Source organism: Manacus candei, unplaced genomic scaffold (assembly GCF_025592945.1).
Source record: "Manacus candei isolate 608988 ecotype Guabito, Panama unplaced genomic scaffold, ASM2559294v1 h1tg000028l, whole genome shotgun sequence".
NCBI classification, from domain to species: Eukaryota; Metazoa; Chordata; class Aves; order Passeriformes; family Pipridae; genus Manacus; species Manacus candei.
Window position 1 is genome coordinate 42,738,208 of NW_026138076.1, and position 20,929 is coordinate 42,759,136.

Sequence of the window (20,929 nt, forward strand, 5' to 3'; positions counted from 1 at the left end):
CCACAGAGTCATATCTTTATAAATAAGAAGAAACATTTTTTTGGCAAATCTTTGTAGTTAAATTTCAAAGCATTTAGCCAGTAGGGATTTGAGGTTAAAGAGCACGACTGTCATACATAGAAAAAGAAAGAAACTGGCTAGTTTTCTGAGCATACTGTCTTCAATCCCTCCTTATACTGCGATTTAGTCTTTTGTTCCAGGTTTAAATAGATATTTAACATCATAAACAACCTACATCCTCACTTTCCACTTCTGTAGTTTGCTGTATTCAAGTACACTTTGAAACATTTCTAGGCTAACCCACAGAGAGAAGAACAGTATGTTCAGACAACGGTGTTTCTAATATTTACCTGCTTAAGGTGTTCACTGAGAGCAATTCTCAAGTTGCTGTTTCTTCTGTTTAACATTTCACAAGTCATTAACGTGTAAAAGATGGCAGTACACATCAGTGGCATGCAGAAATAGAAACCAAACAGCCACCAATCCTTTGCATCTTTGTAAAACTGTAGATAAAGTAAAGAAAAGAGAAGATATTTTCTTATGATTCGATACAAAATACCACAGAAAGGTCCTGGAAAGCGTGACAGTGCACTTTTATCTGTCTGTTTTCTTACTGTTGATCTGGTTTAGACCAACATCAAAATGAGGATTGTGGCATTGTAAACGTTAACTTACAGATAGCCTGCTTGTACTTTTGTAGCAGTCTGTCTGTAGTTGGAATTAATTTTTGTTGGTTGTGCTTTCTGAACATTTACGCTCCTTCATGAAAACTGGAATCCAGTTTCATGAAAAAGACATGCCCAAATGTAGACAGTGTCAGTTTGAGATAACAAACCTTACTAAAAGCCTGTCTCAGGAAATGCCATTTACCTCCACAGCTTCTGTCCTGATTCCAAAAAAGGAAAATCCAAAATGTCTTGTAAGTTTAATCACCTTTTGTTATCAGTGAAAAGGTTGGCAGTGGGTTTGCTTATGTACTGGGCAGATAGGAGCCACTTCATAAGTGCTTGTCTGATATTTGCAAAGCTTGGGGTGGCTTCTGGTGGTACAGTTACTTTTAACCCTTTGCCTGCCATTCATACCATCTGATAGAGTGGTACTTGACAGAATAGCAGTACTTTGCTGTGTAATTTTAAGTATTAGCTGTGACATCAGCAGTGCTGTAACTTAATACGTTTACATATTGTGGGAAATACTCCATTTGACCAAACATGAAATTACTGTTTTCTGTAGACTTTCGAAAATATCGTATCTTGGTTTTTAACTTTTGTGCTCAGCCAAAAGTTTGCACTAAAATATGGCATTTTAAACACTTCCTGTCTGTGTTATTAGTGTAAAAGGGATGTGTCATACTCTTTCCCCTATCTTGTTTATTCCGAGCGGATGTGCTCTGGTAACATCTCAGTTCCCACACCAAATGTCAAAATGCTTATGACTGAGGATTTTATGAATCCTCTTTGAAAAAGCCAAACTTTTGACATCTTGTTTGCAGTTAAAACCAAACAGTACTAAACTTTGAAAGATGAAAAAAAATCAATGTGATTCATACAATAGTATATGTTAATTTAAAAATCCACTTTAGTTATACTAGAAAGTTGATTTACTCAGAAATAGGGAATGCTTTTGATTTTTCTCCCTCTGCCCCAACACAGCTGCATACAAAATTTGCTAATTTAGTTTATGCTGCTGGTGTCTAGGCCACAATCCCACCTCACTTTGGGACACTGCCTCGAGTTGATTAACTTGTTTCCTCCTCCTCATTAGCCTCCTCCCTGAGGAGGAGCTGCAGTCTGCTGCATAGTTGCACTTTCCTTGGGGGCAGAATTTCCCCTACTGGGAACGGATCTTCTGCCAGCAGAAAACTGGAAAACAATATGCCTTGTATTTGAAGAGTTTGTACTGAGGGCAAATGTAATTGCTGCTCCTTCTGCAGAGAAAGGGATTACAAATACATGGAGACAATTATATTTTCCGTGGCAAATTCTTCCAACTCAGACTAGAATCGTATTGGCTGGGCAGCACAAAATGTGTACTGCATGAATCCATGCCATGTTTACAAGGAAAACTTCCTCTCCCATCAGTCTGCCAGGCTGCATGGGCATTGCCTGTCTGTCAGGAAAACACACACTGAGGTCTGTGTCACAACCCTGACCATCAATTCTGGGTGAGGACCTGGCTTTGTGAAGTTATAAAACCTACTCAAAAATGTCTGTAAATGATTAATTGTGGAATCTGAGTTTCACAAAGCTTACATCAAAGCACAAAAATGGGTTGATTTAAGAGAAGTAGACATTCTTTTGTTTGTCTTGAAAGCCCACATGGAACTGGTTTTCTACAGGAAATGTGCATTTTAAACAAGTTTCCTAGTGCACTCAGCCTCTTGGGACTCATGGTCTAGCATGAATCTTTTGAGTCTTTCAAGGATAGTTTTAAGCAGAAATAAAACTCCTACTAAAAACAAAAGTTAATAATAAATCCTTCCCAAAGTTTAGTAATTGTTTGTTGTGGTGTTTGTGGTAGTAAATACTATAGTTAAGGTTAAAATGGTATTCCCATTTTAATCTCATGTTTGTACTTGTTTGCAAAACCTTGAAACACAAAGCTCTCCATTTTGACTGACACATCCAACATTTACTCTCAGCTTGGGCATAACTGCTGGTTTGTTTCCTTGAAAATCAAACCGGTGTGGGGAGATTTGGCACTTTTGAATTATACTGGGCAAGTAAAAGATATTAATTCCTACTAATAAAACATACCACACTATTCAACTTCCAACATTCAGGCCATTAAGTTAGCATGCCTGTGGAAGACCTGAACTATAGTGCTTTTGAGGAGAGGGAAGAGAAAACTGTTCCTTTTCTTAGGCAGAGTGGAAATGAAGATTAAACCATTTAATCCAGGTGCATTTGTGGAGAAAAACAGCCATTACAAAAATGGAAATTTGCTGCAGTGAGCATTTCATAGATCAGAGTCTAATAACTACACTATATACAGTCATATAGTCTGTGGAGTTTAGAAACAAAGATATAGTAATTCCTGAGCAATTCCACTCCATCTTCACCTGCATTAATTATTTCCATTAGGGGATTCCTTTTGTCTTCTCTTGCAATTGTCTCTTGTTCTTTCTGCCATTCCTGCAGTCTGTGTAACCCTACCAAAGTGGAGGATGTTCCTCCGAAAAACACTAACCATCCACACTTTTCATCTTCCAAAATGCCTAGCTCTATTTTGCCCTATCCTTCCCAATTCTAGGCCAAGCCATGTTCTGTTCACTAAAAGGAGAAGTGCCAGACGTTCAAAAAAGAGAAACTTGCACTCTATCATGAAAAAAACTAGTCTAGAAAAAAATACAGTTTGTCTCAAGACTTGAGACCTGGTGCTATCTGCCTTCTCTGCAACAAATCAGAATATTACTCCTTTTGTTTTTTTCATTACTGGGTGAATGGTGCCTGGCTCTTCTGTGGGTTCCCAAAGAAAATATTAAGATTTTTTTTAGTGTAAGGTAGAAAATCACTGTCCCCCTATGCATTAATCTATTAATTCTAGAAGTGACTTCTCACCTGACTTGCTTTGAACAAGCTAATGTGGGTATTGGCAACTGTTAAGCTGCAGGAGTCTAGAGGATGAGGGCTATGAAACATGCCAAAGCATCCTGGTGTGTCTCAGGCACTTCTCTTGCTCTTGACATGCTGTATGTAGATGACAGCTGACAGTGCACAAGCTACCCAAGCTGGAGATGTGGGTCTGTCAGCTTTGTAGTCATGATTCCTTGTAAAGGAAAGGATTATGTTTTATTTGACTCTGTTAGTGTGTACAGCATGGCCCCACCATTTTCATTACGTGCCAAAAGATCTGGCTACTGCCTGTAAAATGATGGCTAATCATGGTAAAACGTGTTTTGACAGTTACAAGCTCCAAGGCGTTGTACCTGGAAACTCAAAACCTTCCAAGGCTCTGACTACCCTGATACATCCCCGATTGTACTTTCAGCAGTCCTTAATTGCAAATGTCTGTATTAAGAATCCTTGGTAGTGAAGAAATGAAAATGTTGTAAAGTCCCAGTTAGTCTCTCTGGCTAAAAGTAGAGACAAGTCACTGTAAACATAGGATCCTCTTTGCACCAATATACACTAGAATACATTTTGCACTTTTGTGCATTAATAAAACCTATTATAATCCAATATCTTAATTGTCTGACCTATATATACTGTGGATTGCAGAAAGAAAAGAAAGGATGTTACTTACCAACATAAAATTATTTGTAGGCTTGAGCATACAGGTAACATAACTTTCATCCTTGTATCTGAAAGGTACCACAGCAAAACCAATTGCTTCTGGGATAGCCAGTATGAAGGACAGAAGCCAAATGGAGAAAATTTCAATAGCAGTGATCATAGGGATTCCAATTCCCTGAACACGGCTCCAGGAGGCAACTGCTCTGTACCTGGAAGAGACAGGCATTAGTTTCTAAACTGCTTATTTTACTTCCCTAAAGTAATAGCACCTTCCTGTTTGGAATTACAGTGCTACACGGATATATCATGGCATCCACTGGCAAAATAGTCTTCTTTAGTTGAGGAGAAAAGTAGTTAAGAAAGGTTGTTCAGCTGCTTTAAAAAAACTGTCAGAATAAGAAGTCACTGAAGTAGATTAGAAATTGTAAGGACCTGTGTCATTTAACTGTCCTGCAAGTATTATATTCTTCCTCAGGCATGCCCTCATTTTCTGCCCCCTTAAATCCTGGCAGATACTTTTGGATATGTGCAGATGCCACCTCTATTCTTAACAACTTCCCAAGATGTGAGCCAAGATTAAAGTCTTCAGAGAAAGGCAAATGGGGTGGTGATTTTAGTGATGACAGCAGTGTGGAGTATGAAAGGGCACCAGCAGGCACAAGAAGGTGAAAGGTGTGGGGAAAGAGATGCCCTCAAGAGACCAGGAGGATTCAGCTTGTAAGTATGTGGCTCTGAAATGCAAAGATGTGTGTGAGCTTTGGCAAGGCAAGGAAAGAAGGGGAAATTAGAAGGCTTTAGGTTGGAGGATTAGGTTGTGGAAGGATTAGGGTGGGATGGTAGAGAGGTAATAGGGCAGAGTACAGAATTTTGGCATGGGTTTGAAGGATTGGAGATAATAAAGGTTTAAGGAGTAGTTAAGGACTCTGGATTAGGATGCTTTGAGTGTACTGGGAAGTATTGGATTTTGAATTTCTGAGACGGAAGGAATGAAGAGCTTCCAATGGAAAAAATATTAGTTAAGGGCTGTAGGACCTAGGCTACAGAGATCAGTAAAATTTAGCTATTAAAAGGCTTCCTCACTCTTTCTTTAACTAACACACTAATATGGGATTCACACACAAAGCATTTCTTCTCATTTCTTGTATCACACCCTTTTTTTGGTTTGGAAGGATGCTTATCAGCTGGATGGAAAACTTGTGAATTGAATCCCCTGTAGCCTTGGTGTTGGAGGAAGGAAGAAGGGATGAAGGCAAGTCTGTCCAGGCTGTAAGCCCCTCACAAAACCTTCAGAAAGCACTGTTACAGAACATCACTGGAAGGTGTCAGAGCCTGGTGTGCCATCATTTCTGCAGTAAACAGAGTAGAAACCTTTGCTTTGATATCTATAGCAACACCACGTGCAGCACAGGCACAAGTGTGTACTATGGAGAGGCTCTCACTACAGAAATGTATGTATAAATACTCTGAACGTGCTATGGCAAACTAGAATTTGGACTTGCAGATTAAAAATAAAAACATTTTCTAAAGGCATCCTTATCTTCAAAGAATATGAAAAAGAAGGAAGGCAGTGGTTCACACATGGAAAGGAGGTCTCTGAGATTAGAATTTTGAGACCATCTGAACAAATAAAACTATACTGGGAGAATTAAGAAATTAATATCCAGTATCATATCTTCTCATAAATATTCATATTAAAATCCAGATTTAATTTTAAGTAATTTGTCATCCTATCCTGTTTCATTTTGCCGAATACAAAATTTTGGCTTTGATGACTAAACGGAATATTCAGAGAAACTTAACCTTTTACACAAATGCTCAAATATTTGTGAACTTTGGACATTTAACAATCAGTTTGAAGTTTACTTTCTACAGACTGGCAGTATTATGACTGGCCCCACCAGCTGCACAAGGTACTGTCCCTTCCTTGACTGACTGATGCTCTTGGCAAGCAGGGACCTGGACACCGTATATATTTTTCAAGCAGCAAATGTAAAGTTTGTGTTGTGCCACTGGTGTAACTATGTAAGTGACAACAAATAGGTTGCAAATGGTGAATCCAGTTATTTTCTTTCTTGCAGTTTTGTACCTGTTCTTTTTGAGTTGCGTCTTTTTGAGTTTTGCACAGGAGAAGATCGGTATGCACAGCAGTAAGGATCTGGGTGCCATATGTATTTTATTAGACTTTTTTTTTCAGTTCACGATTCAAATAACTATCAGATAAGGAATTATTAGCTGAATAGTTTTATGACTGGTTTCAGCTAAAGCGTAAGAAGCTCAATAATTAGATCATAATCTGCTGAATGCATATTAACCTACAATTACTTGGTCTCTTTACTCTCCGCTGTAGGAGTAATTTGAAAAATAGTGGTAGTATAACTTTTCAAGTGGGTGTTCTGTGAGTTATGTAATATATAGGATCTTTGTCTAGCCACAAACCTCCTGTAATTAGGAGTGAGAAAATACTGCAGGGTTTATTTCCCCTCATACTTGGAAAATACAGGATGTCTTCCAGGGAACTGGCAGAAAATACACGCATAATGCATTACATTTAGTTCCTCGATCTAAAATCTGTGTGTGATTTGTGTAACTTTTCTTTTCTTTCTGTTTATTTCCCTCTTTTCTCCAACCTTATCTAAAATACTCACATTTTCCCCAGGTCACTTCCTTTTCTCTGTTTAATGTTGTGGCTCCTCTTTTTTCTCCCCTTTTCATTTTCTATTGCTCATGCATGTGCTGTCAACTTTAGTATATTGTGTCCTTCAACTACTCTCTCCCCTCTGTTTTCTTCTTCTCCCTCTTCCTCTGTTCTTAGCTGCTTATTCCAACTTGGTTTTCAAGGACTCTACAGTCCCTCCTGCTATTTAGAGATACACAGTGTTTAACAACAAGGGATCATTACATCATAAGTATACATATAAGCAATTAAATATAATTAGCTGTAATTTCCTTAAAGCATTTCTTTCAGAAGGACATCTTGTCTGGAGCTGAGAACATCAGTAGGTGCTTTTGCTTTCCTGTTCCTTTTAACTACCTTAGAAAATTAGGTGTTCAAAGCACCCACTAGTATAACATGTTTCTGTTCTGCAAGTGTCATCAGGCAGTAAGAGTGAAAAGCCACGCAGGGAAGATCAGAGACTAGATAAAGGATCTAAGAAGCAGTCACTACCAAGATTAGTGTCAGAAATGTTCCTAAATGGCACTAGTCTTGATGGTACCAAACTGTTGCACTTCATTATTAGGGATCACAGCTGTTCTTCATTTTAAAGATAAGCAGTAGTGTGTTGATTGCAAAGCTCTTAATTCAATAAAACTCTTATACTTTTGTTTTGGTGGTGAAATCTTCACTTATACACTTGCTGGAAGTTGGTCCAGATGAAAGTATCTACCCTGGGATTACTGTTCTATGCAATTTGCCATGCAGAGGAGGCAAGAAGAGGGTGTTTACACATTAAATGAGATCCGTATCTTCACTCTTCTTAAACTAATTTCTTCATCAAAACTATTATGCTCGGGACATAGGCAAGAGTAAAAGCTCAAGAAGGAACATATCTTTAGTTTTAGTCACAGTCAGGCACTGTTTAGAAAGACAGTCACACTGTTGTCACCAGCATGATCTAGAGTTTAAAAACGCCTGAGAGGCATCTGAAGCAAATGGGAGCTTCCTCTGAAGGGTGAATGGCTGGTTTTTAAAAAACAGCCTCTTAAAAACCTCTCCACGTGTGAGTGGACATCATTCCTCTTGGGCATGCACAGTTAAACCTTCATACCCTGTCAGGCCAGGTCACTTTGTTTGAAGGGCAGTAGTAATAAGTGGAATCTCCAAATAGGATGTAGTTAAAGCAGAGAACTGTCCTTGTAGGAAAAAAATAATCCTGATCTGAATTAAGGTTGTAGTCTGCAAGAGGGACAGACAGTCAACAATTATCAAAGCTATGGAGCTCTGAATTCATTATACCAATTGACTCCATCTTTTTCTACATGGTAGAATGCAATTCCACATATAGACACCCAAAATAATTATATATTTTCAGGAGCTTTTTTAAGCAAACATTAAGTTGCCTATAGATCAAATACAGTCCAGCTGTGACAGCACACTCATTTTCCATTTAATGGAAATTTTATTTCATTCCCATTATTTACTCATTTTCCATTCTAAAAAGCAACTATTTGCTAATGTGGAATTTTGTACTGATGTGACTATGCCACTTCCAGTGCCCAGTCTGACTTGTTGAAGGTGCTCTCAGATTTCATGGTGATTTAACTTATATTCAATTCATGCTAGCCAGTCTCAGAATCCGGCTGTTTTCTAACACATCCTCTGCAAGCATTTACTAGAGTAGTACCAGATGATAAAGAATATGTCCTTGGCAAAGCATGTAAGCTGGGGGAGGAAATTAAATAGTTTAAATCTGATCCCACACAAGACTTTATAATCAAATGGAAACAACATTTGCTTGTTGTGAGGATTAGCAAATCACTTCTTGTAAAAGTATATATATTCATACACAAACAGGTAGCATCAGCTGAGTTACTTCCAATTTATGAATATGTATATACAAGTAGAACTTCATCTGCTGAAAAAACTGCAGTTGTCAGAATTTATCTAACAAACAGTCTCTTTCGTGTGCTTGACCTATGATTTATTCCTTAGAGTAGTCCATGGGATTTTATTTTATGGTGGGCAGATATTGTTTGAAAAATAGAATTCTTTTTATAGTTTGCAGACTCAAAAGGGGAAATAGAACAGTTGCCTGTGTTACATTTTTTTGTTTCTGGCTTTGGCTAATGAGGTACTAATACAGTAAGGAATTGTATTTCAGGTGTGGATACTAGTCAGTGACTCATCCATTGTACATTACCTTTAAAATTAACCAAAATTAATTTTAAAGTTTCTTTTAACTTTGCATCACGGTACTAATACACATAGTGCATTTTTTTTTACAGTATCTTCTGTATCAGAGTTACTGATATTTTGGAGTAGAACTTGATCAAGTAAACTCAAGACCAATAAAAATAGCTTTTACAGAACTCAAGTATTCATCTGCTATTGCATTATATGTATGAAGAAAAAATAGCAGAGGAATTAATTTTCAAACTATCAATGTCAATCTATCAAAGCAAGTTTCCAACATGCTTTTAAGTACAACACAATTAGTTATAAAAGTTATCAAAATAAACCCTGTAATTGTGGTCTACAGGCAGGGAGTTGAAAAAATAATTTTTAAGACTAAAGATTATGATCTTATTCCAATACAAAACAAACATGAGTTCATATGAAGGAAAGAAGTCTGAATACTCAGTCAAATCCCAATAAATTTTTGTCTGGTAAAGGAAGTTGAAATAATGCTTTACTAGAGCTTTTAAATACCTTTAAAAAACATGTAAAGTTCATTAGTCCAATGACTTAATATTATACTTTGAGCCACAGATGTGGTGCTTTGTTATAGCGAGGATATCAAAACCCAGAATCTAAATTGCATCTATACTGTAATCTGCCTACTGAGAAGACCATACCAAGTGCTCCCAGTTTTAGGAAAACTGCAAGGGCAAGAACAGTATCAAATGATTCAAATATACTGTACCTGTCCACACTAAGGGCACAGAGGTTAAGGACTGTGATTCCCACTGATGCCTTCTGGATAAAGGGAAGGAATTTGCAAAGAAACTGTCCAAAATCCGTATCTCCAAAAGGCCACTTCTGAGCAAGAAGCTAAAGAGAAGATATGAAATAATCAGAATATTTAAACAGTAACCTAGCAAGTATGTCACATTTGTAGTTATTTCTTAGCTTAGACACAGCCATTGCAACCTTGAATTCTCCATACCTTAAGCATATCCTTAGCACCCAGTGAATCTGGGAAGTGACTGCTACTACAGAAGCACAGAGGGTGAAACTTTAAACTTCAGTGTTGACCTTGCATTGTTAAAAGGTTTTTTTTAATTATTGTGCATCATCCACCAGTACTGAATGATGAAAATCCAGCTCAACCCTGTCATACATGGTTGCAATTGCAGTGTCCCAGATCCAAGCAGTGAAAACATAACTCGGTGTTCATAAGGCAATACCTCGGAGCCAAACTCTGGTGCTGCACGCAAGCAGATTCTTTTCATTGTAAATGTACCACTGTGTAGCTCATGACTATTCACTGCCAGATTCTTAAATGTGTGAAGAAAATATTGTGCAGACATAATTTGTTCCATATTGTGTTTTGGAGGACTAGCATCATGCCTACGTGTGGGCTGTACTTCAAGGCAACAGAAAGGCATCCATTGGAAAGATGTGAGTGAGTGGCTGGGATTTAGATTAATATTTCTAAGGAAGCATTTTCATAACAAATATGAGTACAGTGATTCATGTGCATAGTTGTGAAGAATTAGTATATAAATAGTAGTATTTCTAGTTATAACCATTAAAACTTTGATCATGCCTTTGAACAAAGCTTTGATAGCACGTACACGTGCAAAATACAGGATAAAAAATTATTCAGGATAGTCAAATCTGCAACTGGCTGCAGAGTCACAGAAGATCTCCCTTTACTGGTGCTGACAGTAAATTGGCAGATTACAATCAATGTAAGTAAGTGTAATAAATGAAAAACTATTGAGTCCATACAAAGTACTGACCCCTAATTTAGCTATTTCCACTCATGTAAGGGGTGTTTCAGCCACTGTGAATAGTTCTTTTGAAAAACAAAGTCACTAAACCTTCTCAGTCTTGCACTACCATTTTTTTCATCTTCCCTAAATCTGAGCCTTTCTCAGGAGTAAGATACAGGATAAGAGGTCAGATGAATTCCTTGTATTATATGGCACACCAGTTCTTATAATCTTACCAACTTCTATTAAAATGGTTGTGAATAGAAAGCATAACATTTGAAATGAAAATATTAAATGTTTGAGCCAGATACATCACTTTGACAACATCAAAGTTGGACACCTCAACTTTTCATCAACATCCTAGTGAATGCTGTATCCCCTATATAGCCAGGGGGCACATTTTTAAAGGCAGCAATAAATAATAATTGACTTGCTGGATGACTGACTGTTTATACCATGCAGTCATTGGATTTACATTAAACCTTACTGAATGAAGGCTAGAACACAGAATATTTTGATGGTACTGTCAAATTTGAAGATATTTTTATTTGCTTCAGAGAAAGACAGCAAATGATCCGCTAAGGAATAACAATTATAAGCAAAACCCAAGCTTATCCAAAGCTTTTAAAACCTGATTTTGCTGAATTGTTGAAGACTGTTGAATCCAGACTTGGGACTGTTTGTGGAACTAAAATTGATTTAAGCTTCGCAACAGTTTTATTTTCAAGTGAATCAGATGGAGGTAAACTGATGGCACAACAACCATTCCAATAAATACAGTTTGTGCAATGTGGCACAGTCTTGCTGCCCCTGGGCAAGAGTGCAACATGGAAAGGAGAGAACAAGGAACCATACTTTCATCTGCACAAAAGTGCTGGAGGGCTGATGCATGCAAAAATCAGTTGTGTTTTTTCAATGATAAACACAGCCTGTGAATCGTGTTTTTAATATTTTTACAGTTGAAACCAAAAAAATGTGGAATATGATTAAATCAAAATTGTTATTTCTAGAGTTTACTTTTTTGCAGACCTGTTCTGCCAGGCCCTCTTCATCTTGGGCAGACTTCTCTGCTTACAGGCAGTCCATGTTTTGAGAGTTAGCTCTGCAACCACAAGGACTAGAAAATTTTTTTCAGTAGAAGCTTAGGCTCTGGAACACACTCATTTAGTAAGAGTGGGTGGATTCTGTCTGCAGAATTAGAAAAGCAAATTATGGTTGTAGCTTGGGATTACAGAATGCAAAGTAAACGTTTTATCTATTTAAATTAATGTTAAATTGAAACATAGTAATAATCACTACAGTAATATAAATATTAACTATGGGAAGTTCAAATTCACAACTGTCTTTGTCTCAGTTAAGGTAGGAGTTACCTTTCTGTTTTCTCATAGCACGAGTTTTCCAAAGTTTAGCACTTTGCTGTAGAGTACAGGGTGTTTATCACAGAATGCCAAATTTGTGGGAATTCATCTTCTTCTCATAGTCCTGCCTCGGCTTTTCCACATCCCTTCTGTTTTATAGCTGTTCTTCACAATGCTGAATTACTTGTGTTTTTTCCCCAAATGATACCTCAAAAAATGCTGGAAGCAGCTATGTACTACACATTGCCCATGTCTCTCTAGGACCATATTAATACATTTGATAACTTGTATTTCAAGACAGATTTTAGCAATTCACAGCTTTCAGCCAACGAGGTGCTGATACTGTGAAGCAAACCTATGTGTGCTACTGCTTGTTGAACAGGAAAGATGTTAGCTGTTATCTGCATTATTTTTTCTCTCCAGCTGAATAGTAAAATGAGATCTCTCAACATAAGCTATAGGATCAATCCCCATTTATCTACTTCCTGTTTCTTGAGTGTTAGAATATCCTCCACATGTGGTTCCATTTGCTCTTGTTCTGTTACTCTATGTTGGTTTGTATTCTCTGGCATATTGAGAGCTCTCACCTCCTCTCTCTCAAGGAGAGCTGAATATCTTATTTACCATCAAGACCACAGCAGAGACACTGCAAGCACCTTTGCAGTGGTTTCCCAGTTTAGGACAGTCATATTTGATGAAAGCAAATCCCCCTTTTGCCAGAAGGTTAGGAAATGGATCACTAGGATTGGTGATTTAACTGTAGTTAGTACCTTCAGTAACAAAGGTGATAAGTTGATGTCTGCAAGCTCTTGATTAGTTCCTCTGATTTTATCTTTGTTTACAGACTGTATGCTTTAATTATAGACTGAATGAAATACAGTGAAAGCACCAGAAAAATTATTTTCTAGATACATTTGCAATAGTATAACAAATGTTTGCAGGGTATATTTTCGCCTTTTGCCTAGAACTCGTGTATGAAGCTTTAGTTCATGTAGAGCAGCAGAAAAAAATGGAAAAAGAAGGGATGATCAGAACAAATGGTAATCTGTCAATCCCCTGTGCTGAGGAGAGCCCCAAAAGTCATTTATCATTATAGATCACACTTTAAAAAGGCAACTGAAAGGTTGCCTATTCATTTTGGTGCACCTATTCATTTTGATGCATTGACTGTGGCTGCAGCATATGCCCAGCAATGGAAATGAACAAGCACTTTGTAGTGACTGTGAAACTCTGTTACTACAAGGCAAACATTAGCTTCAAAAAGAAAAGTGTTGCACTTGAAAAAGGTTCATTAACTCATTACTCATGGCAGGGAAGCGTTATCATGGTTCCAGCATGTACTCTTCTTCCCCACACCCCAGGAAGCTCTCCTTTTTTGAGATTAAAAGTGTTTCATTCTTTTTGTTTCTTACACTTTCCACTAATTGAAGTAATATCAGTACCAAATCATTAGACATTCTTTTCAAGTTGATTTTAATCAAAATCCCTGGGATCAGAATTACGTTTTTTCATAAGATTCACTTTGCAATCGTTTCTGTGGGTGTACTCCATTATCACTCCACATTAGCTATGCATTCATTACTTCCTCTTGGATCAGGTGCCAGGTTTTTTTCTTCTGTAGATATTTTTAGTCAGCAAATCTGATCCTGTCTTTGGTTTTACTAATTTTTACATCAAAACAAGTCAAGTGCCCTCTGTTCTGCCCTGACATGGTGTAGAAACTTCAGAGGGAAGTAACACATGTATTTTGAATTAAAAAATGGGCCCAGGAATTTAATTGAACTAGTCCTGATTTACTTAGGTACAATATAAGAACTGGAACTACAGGCTCTGCTCTTCAAGTGCTTTTGCATATTTTAATATTCAAACAAAATGATTCTAAAACGTTAGCAAATTACATTTTCTCTCAAGGCACTGGGATAGGAGAAATCAGACTGATTATCCCAACTTGTATCCCAGTTCTTCACGAGCTGGTCAAATGGATTGTGCTTTTGCAAACCCAGAGTTACAAAATCTCTGAGGTTTCAAAACAAGACATGCAGCAAAGGAAATGCACTTTTTCCCTTGTGCAGTTTGCCACTTAGAAGTATTTCATACTGTGGTGCAATTCCTGAGAAAAGAGCATAGTCAACATGTATTTTTCCACTGAAATTGGAAAATGAGATTTCAAGATTCTACTGCTGGTCTTAAAAAGCTCAGCAAAGTGACCAGACAGCCACAACTTCCTTGAGCATCCCCCCTTCTCTGCTGCTTTATAAGGCCTCTCTGCCCTGACACTGCAGCTTGTAACAAACAAGACATCAGCACTGAGAACATTCCTTTGCAATGATTTTTAAATGTCACTCAGTGGATTTTATTCTACTGCTGCTGCTATTTTCTAACCCCCATCAGCGTGGTAGCTGATGTACAAAACATGAAGTCCCACTGTGCATCCCCAGCAATTTATAGATGGTCTAAAAGAGAGAATGTTGTTGAATGAGTATTCACCAGAATATGCTCATGTGCATCCACAGTGTTTATCTAGTACTAGGCTGATCCTGTGTGTTTACAGGCAGATGGTGACCCTGGGGCTCAGCCCAAAATAGATGGGCTGGTTTAGGTGCTAGATATGAACCAGCTCTGAGCTGCTCCATCATACTGCTTTGGTTCAACGAGTACAGGTCAGGAGGTCCTTGCTCTTTGCCCCATGGTATTGAGGATGGAAGCAAAGGTTTCATACCTGCCCTTTCCTGCTCTCATCTCATCTTAGTGCTCTAGAGACTTTCTCTTCCTATATCCACTTGGGACCATTGTTGTGCTGACACACAAGATCTGCTTCCCAGAAATGGAAACACGTTCCTCACAGGTAGTGCTTGCCCCTCATGCCACCCACATGCAGGATACTCTCCTGAGTTTCATGGCATTTAAATGTTCAGAGATACTGAGGGAACAGCTCTGGCACAACCCTGGGAGTCAATTTCTGCTCTGTCTTCAGCAGAACAAACAGAAATAACTTCTTTATTCTGTGACTTAAGTTAAACACTTGTGCAGTAATGGAAAAAGGGACCAAACCAGCAGATTTCTGTCTGTATAAATAAAATCTAGTTGTATAACTGACCAGCACCTCCTAACCGGGGATGCTGAAAACCAGTGTAGGCTGTGGTGATTTTCTTTCCTTGCCACATGGTCTGGAATGAAAGACAAGAGAAATTCCTCTGTTTTTTTTAAATCAGCACATTTGGCTTTTGTTGTTGGTTTTTGTTTTCCTATTGTTTTTTTAAAGGCTAATTTCCTCTAGGAATCGTTGAGCTGGCTTGATAAAGCTCTGTCTGAAATTGTGTTCTACAGTTGTATATGCCCTTGTCTGCTTAAGGCATGGGCCAAACATGGTACCTGGTGTTTTGGGTGAATCCAGCTGAAATCTGACTGAACACAGGAGTGTTGAAGGTCTGTACCACTGAGCTGTCTGCATTAAATGACAAAAGCTGATGATTCTGGCTGAAGTTTCTCTCCTATCCCTGCTCTGTAAGACTGTTTAGTGTAGGAATAAGGGTGTATTGAGTCTTCTGCTCTGTTATTTTGAATGTGGTGACTCAAACAGGACCCTTCTGTCCTCATGAAAGAAGAATTCACTGCATGCTCTTGAGCCTTTATCTTATTCCTAGAACCATATATCCAGGAGAGAATTGCATTGCTGGACAATCCTCATCCATTTCTTGCTTAAGAATCAAACTTGCTCATCCCATGTATGTAACTCAGCTGTTCTCTACAACTTTGCTGGAAAGAGGAAGAGCTGTAAGGGTAGAAAGATAACCTGTCTCTACTCCTTCTCACTGCTGAAGTGAAAAACCTCCAATTTTGGAAGGATAGTGACTAGAGGAAAACAAAGAACAAGGTTAGCTTTTATCATGCAGGGCATGAGACCAATACTGAGTATATCATGGTGAGATGATAGTTTAAACTTCTTCCAACTTTGGTATCATTTGTTTATTTCCTTATACTTAGATTCACAATCTTGCCGTGGTAGGGAAAGCATGCTGCATCTCTTCAACTCTTCTTTGCAGGAAATACATTCCTAATTTTGCTACAACTATAAGAACTGTCTTTTTTTCCACTTGGGGTGGATAAAAGACTGACTGGTTTTTTTCCTGGAAGGAAGAAAGGTTATGTGGGGATGCACAAGAACCATCAAAGACATTTTTTTACTCTGAATTGCCCTACCACAGCTTTTTCTACTCTTTTGCTCATCTTAGCCCAGCTGAGTAAAGCTAGAGGTAGCAGAGGGTCTCATGCCATTTACTGAATGCTTACAGTCTTTTTCTCCTGGTTAGGCAGCTATGGAAGGGAATGTATAGTTCTTACACAAGAGAAAATAGTTTATACTTCAAGAGATCCTGAAAAGTAAGAAAACGGATGCCCTTCAACAAATGCCAGCTGAAACACTCTATCTCAACTAACTGGTAAAAAAATAAATGCTAAGTTTTACATTCTTGTTAAAATGTTTATATTTGTTACAAAAAATCTACTTAGTGGTAAAGCATACCTAACAACTCTAGACATCTGCCCTGTGGTATTTTTGCTGTTTACAAAGTAGGATTAGTTTTTTGTTGTTCCCTGGTGTTGGCTGTCTTCCCACCCTTTTAGGTAAACTGTTTCTCAAGCTGTGCTGCTCTTCTTCGTGGAAATGAGCTGCAAGGTGTGCTTATGTACATGGTGATTTGTTGAAAGGAATTTTTTTTTCAATCCCTGGGCGTAGTCTGGGCGTAGTATTGCTTTTGTTATTCTTCCAGCTCTGTTGTCTTTTGTGTGTTGCTAAAGAGAGTGACAGGATTGTTAAGAAGTTACTGCAGAACTGGTAAACCCTGGATATGCACCATCTAAACAATTCCTTGTCATCTGTAGAGTTCAGCTGACTGAAAAGTAAAGGGAGCAAACATACTAAAATATTCTCTTAAACCCAGAGTCTCTAAGACCTGTCCAGTATCTAGATTTCTTTTATGTATGAATACTACATGAAGACACACACCCAAATAATAGGTCATGCTTGGAGCAGGTTGTATGGATTTGTGCATCCAACTGGAACAGCCGATGTGTTGCTTCTTGGAATCACTGATAAGAACCCATTGAAAGCCAGGATGCAGTTGTTAAGCTGAGGCCTCAGAATTTCCTACTGGTGTTGGTACTTCGTTGAGAAATACATATGGCACATATGAGAAATTTTGGTTTTAAAGGAGGATTTCTTCATTAAGTGCACTTCATGTGTGCTGTGGGCTTGGCTTTATACTCCTTTGGCATAAAACTATAACTACTGCAGATGCCACTTGCTCTATTAGCTACAAGATCAGTGCCAATGTGTTTAATTATCCCTTTTAAGGTACAATACTAATTCTGTTGGTAAAGGTATTCAGATATGCCAAATAATTTGTGGTTTAGAATGCATTAATCTAACACTTGTGCTCTGATGTTGAAAAATGTCCCTGATTAGAAATGCCTCTCCTAAATCTTCCTTTACTGATAACAAAATGGCTGAAGATGTTTCCTCACTGTCAGCTACCTTATATATTTGCATTCATAATTTTCTAGGTGGACTACTCAGATTTAGATGTTGTTGCAACTAAGGTAAGTATGAATTTATTGACAAAATCCCCCCTTAATTTATTAAAGAAAACATTATCTTCTTGAGCTCTCTGGACAGTGAACACTTGCCTGTTTTTTCTGGGTCGATGTCTTTCACTTTATACCAGTGAAATAATTAGGAAAATGTTTTTATTGACCTTTAAAGAAACAGGGTAAAAGCTGGCTAATTGGCTTCATCTACTTTTATAAACTCATGGTTTAAGAAGGTAAGCATATTATGATCTAAGGCAATGTAATTTATGTCAATCCTAGGTAGGTCAGTTTTCAATACATAAACATTTAAACATTTTTCTCTAAAGTGCATAAAACTGGAAGCAGAGACAGCTCAGGACTTCCCAATAACATACTTAAAACTGAATTTTGCCATTCTAAAGGGGAGAGCCTTGGTCTAGAGTGTTTCAAGCTCCATAAGCTCAGGAAAGAGCTCTGGACAGCGTTCTCTGTGCTGTCCAACAACCCTGGGGTTGTTACTGTTGCTCTGCTAAGCTTTAGCCAGCGACAGCAGCAACAGCCATAAGGGCTTTCCAGACCTTAGTGCAGCCAAGACAATGGTGCTTCTATGGATATTCTGCTGCTGCCTATGCATAGCCTCAGAAAACAGTCTGGTTTTAGTAGGGAAATCAGCCCTACAGAGAAGTTTTCATGCACTGCCTCTGAACTTGGCTTGTTTTCTGCAAACACCCGTGGCAGTGCTGGGTAAGGCAGGGGATGCCACAGCTTTCAGTTGTGCTAATGCCACCTAAGACTAGAAAAGGGACCTGTCTCTTCAGTGCCTTAACCCTGCCTCAACAGTAGTGTAAAATATAAAAGTTCTTCTTCTGATCTTCTGTTCCCTGGAAAGAAATTGTTCTTACTGATTTGGAGCTATAGGCTTTGACATCTTGAAGATGTGAGATGGGCGTGTTTTGGGTAAAGAGGAAACTATTTGGGTCCAGGTGCTGTAAAAATGTGATTGAAAATTAAATTATCTTAGTTTGGTCTATTAAGGCTGGATTCATAACTGGCACCCTTCCTATAAAACTCAATTTATTAAAATTTTTAATATTGATTTGATATTACAAGTGGACATACTAGTGGTAATTAATTATAATGGGGTTTTAATACATCCAGAATATCTTCAAAAGCAGGCTAGTGAATATTAGTCACATTTCAATCCATTGAACAAATTGCCAGGGGGAACCTACTGTATAATTACAGTAATTGGAGAAAGTAAGGGGGGAATTTCTGAGCCTACTGTACCGTGAAGATAAAAATGTCAAACACCTGTGACCACATCTTTAGTTGAAGTAAATTACATAATTACTTTTTTCCCCGCATCACATCTTTGTTAATTGTGTAAGTGTGTAGTAGAATGATGGACTTAATTCTCCTGGGACCTTACATTGTCAATTACTGTAATCTTACAGCTGCTTCTTTCTAAGGATTTGTGGAATGGATTTGAGCATCAGTAACATTACCTACTTCTCTTTTGAAAGTAGTTTCAAAATAGTTAAGGCCACCACTATGTTTCAGGAAAGTGATTCTACATATTTCTGATATTCAATTATAATTATACAGTATTATGTATTTTGTTCTATACAATGGGCCACCTTAATACTCTGCTATTTGTTATTTTAATATGCAGGTGAATGCTTGTTTACTCTAATTCTAGTTTCAGAGCTGTTCTGTCCTCCTAAAAATGAAGATCTGACCTGAAAGTTATTAAGTGCTTGAAGCCACTTCTTTATATAGGGTACTAATATAGGGTTCAACATAAGGCTGACTCTAAGGAACCTTTTAGCTAAAGCTAAAAGAATCTTTAAAGTAAAGTTCAGAAGTAAGTTTATAAAATACTTTAAAATTTAAACTTTAAAACAAAAATTAAAACACTTCATTTTTTTTTCCTTAGAAGACTATCACTTCCATTCTCCATTTGGGGTATTTCCAGTGGCCAGCCTTCATAGTGTCACTCAACAAGAGGAGCTAAAAGGTGACACAGATTCCAGGATCCCTAGTGATACAAAGAGGAATGACATTTAACAAACTTTAAAATCAAGTCCTAATGTAAGCAGACACATTACTGAGTGGTTCCTATGAAAAATGGACTATACAAAATAATTGCATTTCTTATCAGAAGTACTACAGCTCCCTTGTAAATGCTATAAAGTGCTTCCCTGTATCAGAATGCATGCAGCTAACCTTAGACAACAAGGTGGTTCTATATGGTAATTTTAAAGTAATTTATTTTGAAGGTTCAAGCATTAAAAAAATCTCTAAAAGATAGAATTATGCTTTAAATGTGATTTTAGTTCTGCCTTCTTACATGTGGGAATTGGCAGACCTTGATGTCAAGGGCTGCAGTTTTGTTCACAGCCTTTTTTTATCAAATACTTCTCTGCAGCACAGAAATAAATTTTCATATAGGCTAAAGAAATTTGATTTGCATGGAGCTATTCAGGGCCACAGTTCAGCTCAACATATAAGATACAGCAAGGCAGATGAACCTGTGGAATGCCAGGCAAGTGCCAGAAAATTAATAGAAAAAATGTATTGCAAAATGATAAAGGGAATATAAAAAATATTGTTCATTACTTTTAACTAAACTTCTAAAGAATTTTCAGAAGACCATCAAAAGGGAATTCTGAAATGCAAAATTAATTCCAGCTTTCCATTCCTCTTTGTGAAAAAAGCAGCAGAGCTCTTGAAAGGTTAGAAAAAACTGGGTAATAAAAATACTTGTTCTTGCCCATACTCGGCTCTGAAAAGAACTTATGCCATTTTTCCTTAAAATTTACTATCGTGTATACCACAAGAAGTGAGAATACTGCCTTAGCAATTATCCATTAATGTACAAGGATAAATTTACCAGAGAGGAAACTGTAATGCATATTGGGAGGTGCAGTCATAGAGTCATAGAATCCCAGAACAGTTTGGTTGGAAGAAACCTTAAAGATGATCCAGTTCCAACCCCTCTGCAGTGACACCTCCCACTAGAGCAGGCTGCTCAAAGCCCAGCCAGCCTGGCCTTGTGTAAGTGATGAGTCCAGGTGAGAATCCCAATCCCATGTCCCATTAGGCATTCCCACAGCTATGGAAGATGGGTGAATCTCTAATCAGGCAGACACTAATCTTTCTCAGCAACTA

General features: G+C 37.8%; 2 protein-coding genes across 3 annotated transcripts in view; one reads left to right on the forward strand and one right to left on the reverse strand.

The window, feature by feature from the left end:
- The window catches only part of TTC29 (tetratricopeptide repeat domain 29), a 380,444-nt gene that overhangs the window by 28,707 nt on the left and 330,808 nt on the right, over positions 1 to 20,929 (forward strand). The gene's annotated exons all lie outside the window — the stretch shown is intronic.
- EDNRA (endothelin receptor type A) overlaps positions 1 to 20,929 on the reverse strand; it is a 32,110-nt gene that overhangs the window by 6,170 nt on the left and 5,011 nt on the right. Inside the window, exons 3-5 of the mRNA XM_051790969.1 lie at positions 9,818 to 9,945; positions 4,246 to 4,444; positions 351 to 503 (exon numbers count right to left, since the gene is read on the reverse strand). Coding sequence (XP_051646929.1) covers positions 351 to 503; positions 4,246 to 4,444; positions 9,818 to 9,945 — 480 coding nt within the window. The remainder of the gene's footprint in view (positions 1 to 350; positions 504 to 4,245; positions 4,445 to 9,817; positions 9,946 to 20,929) is intronic.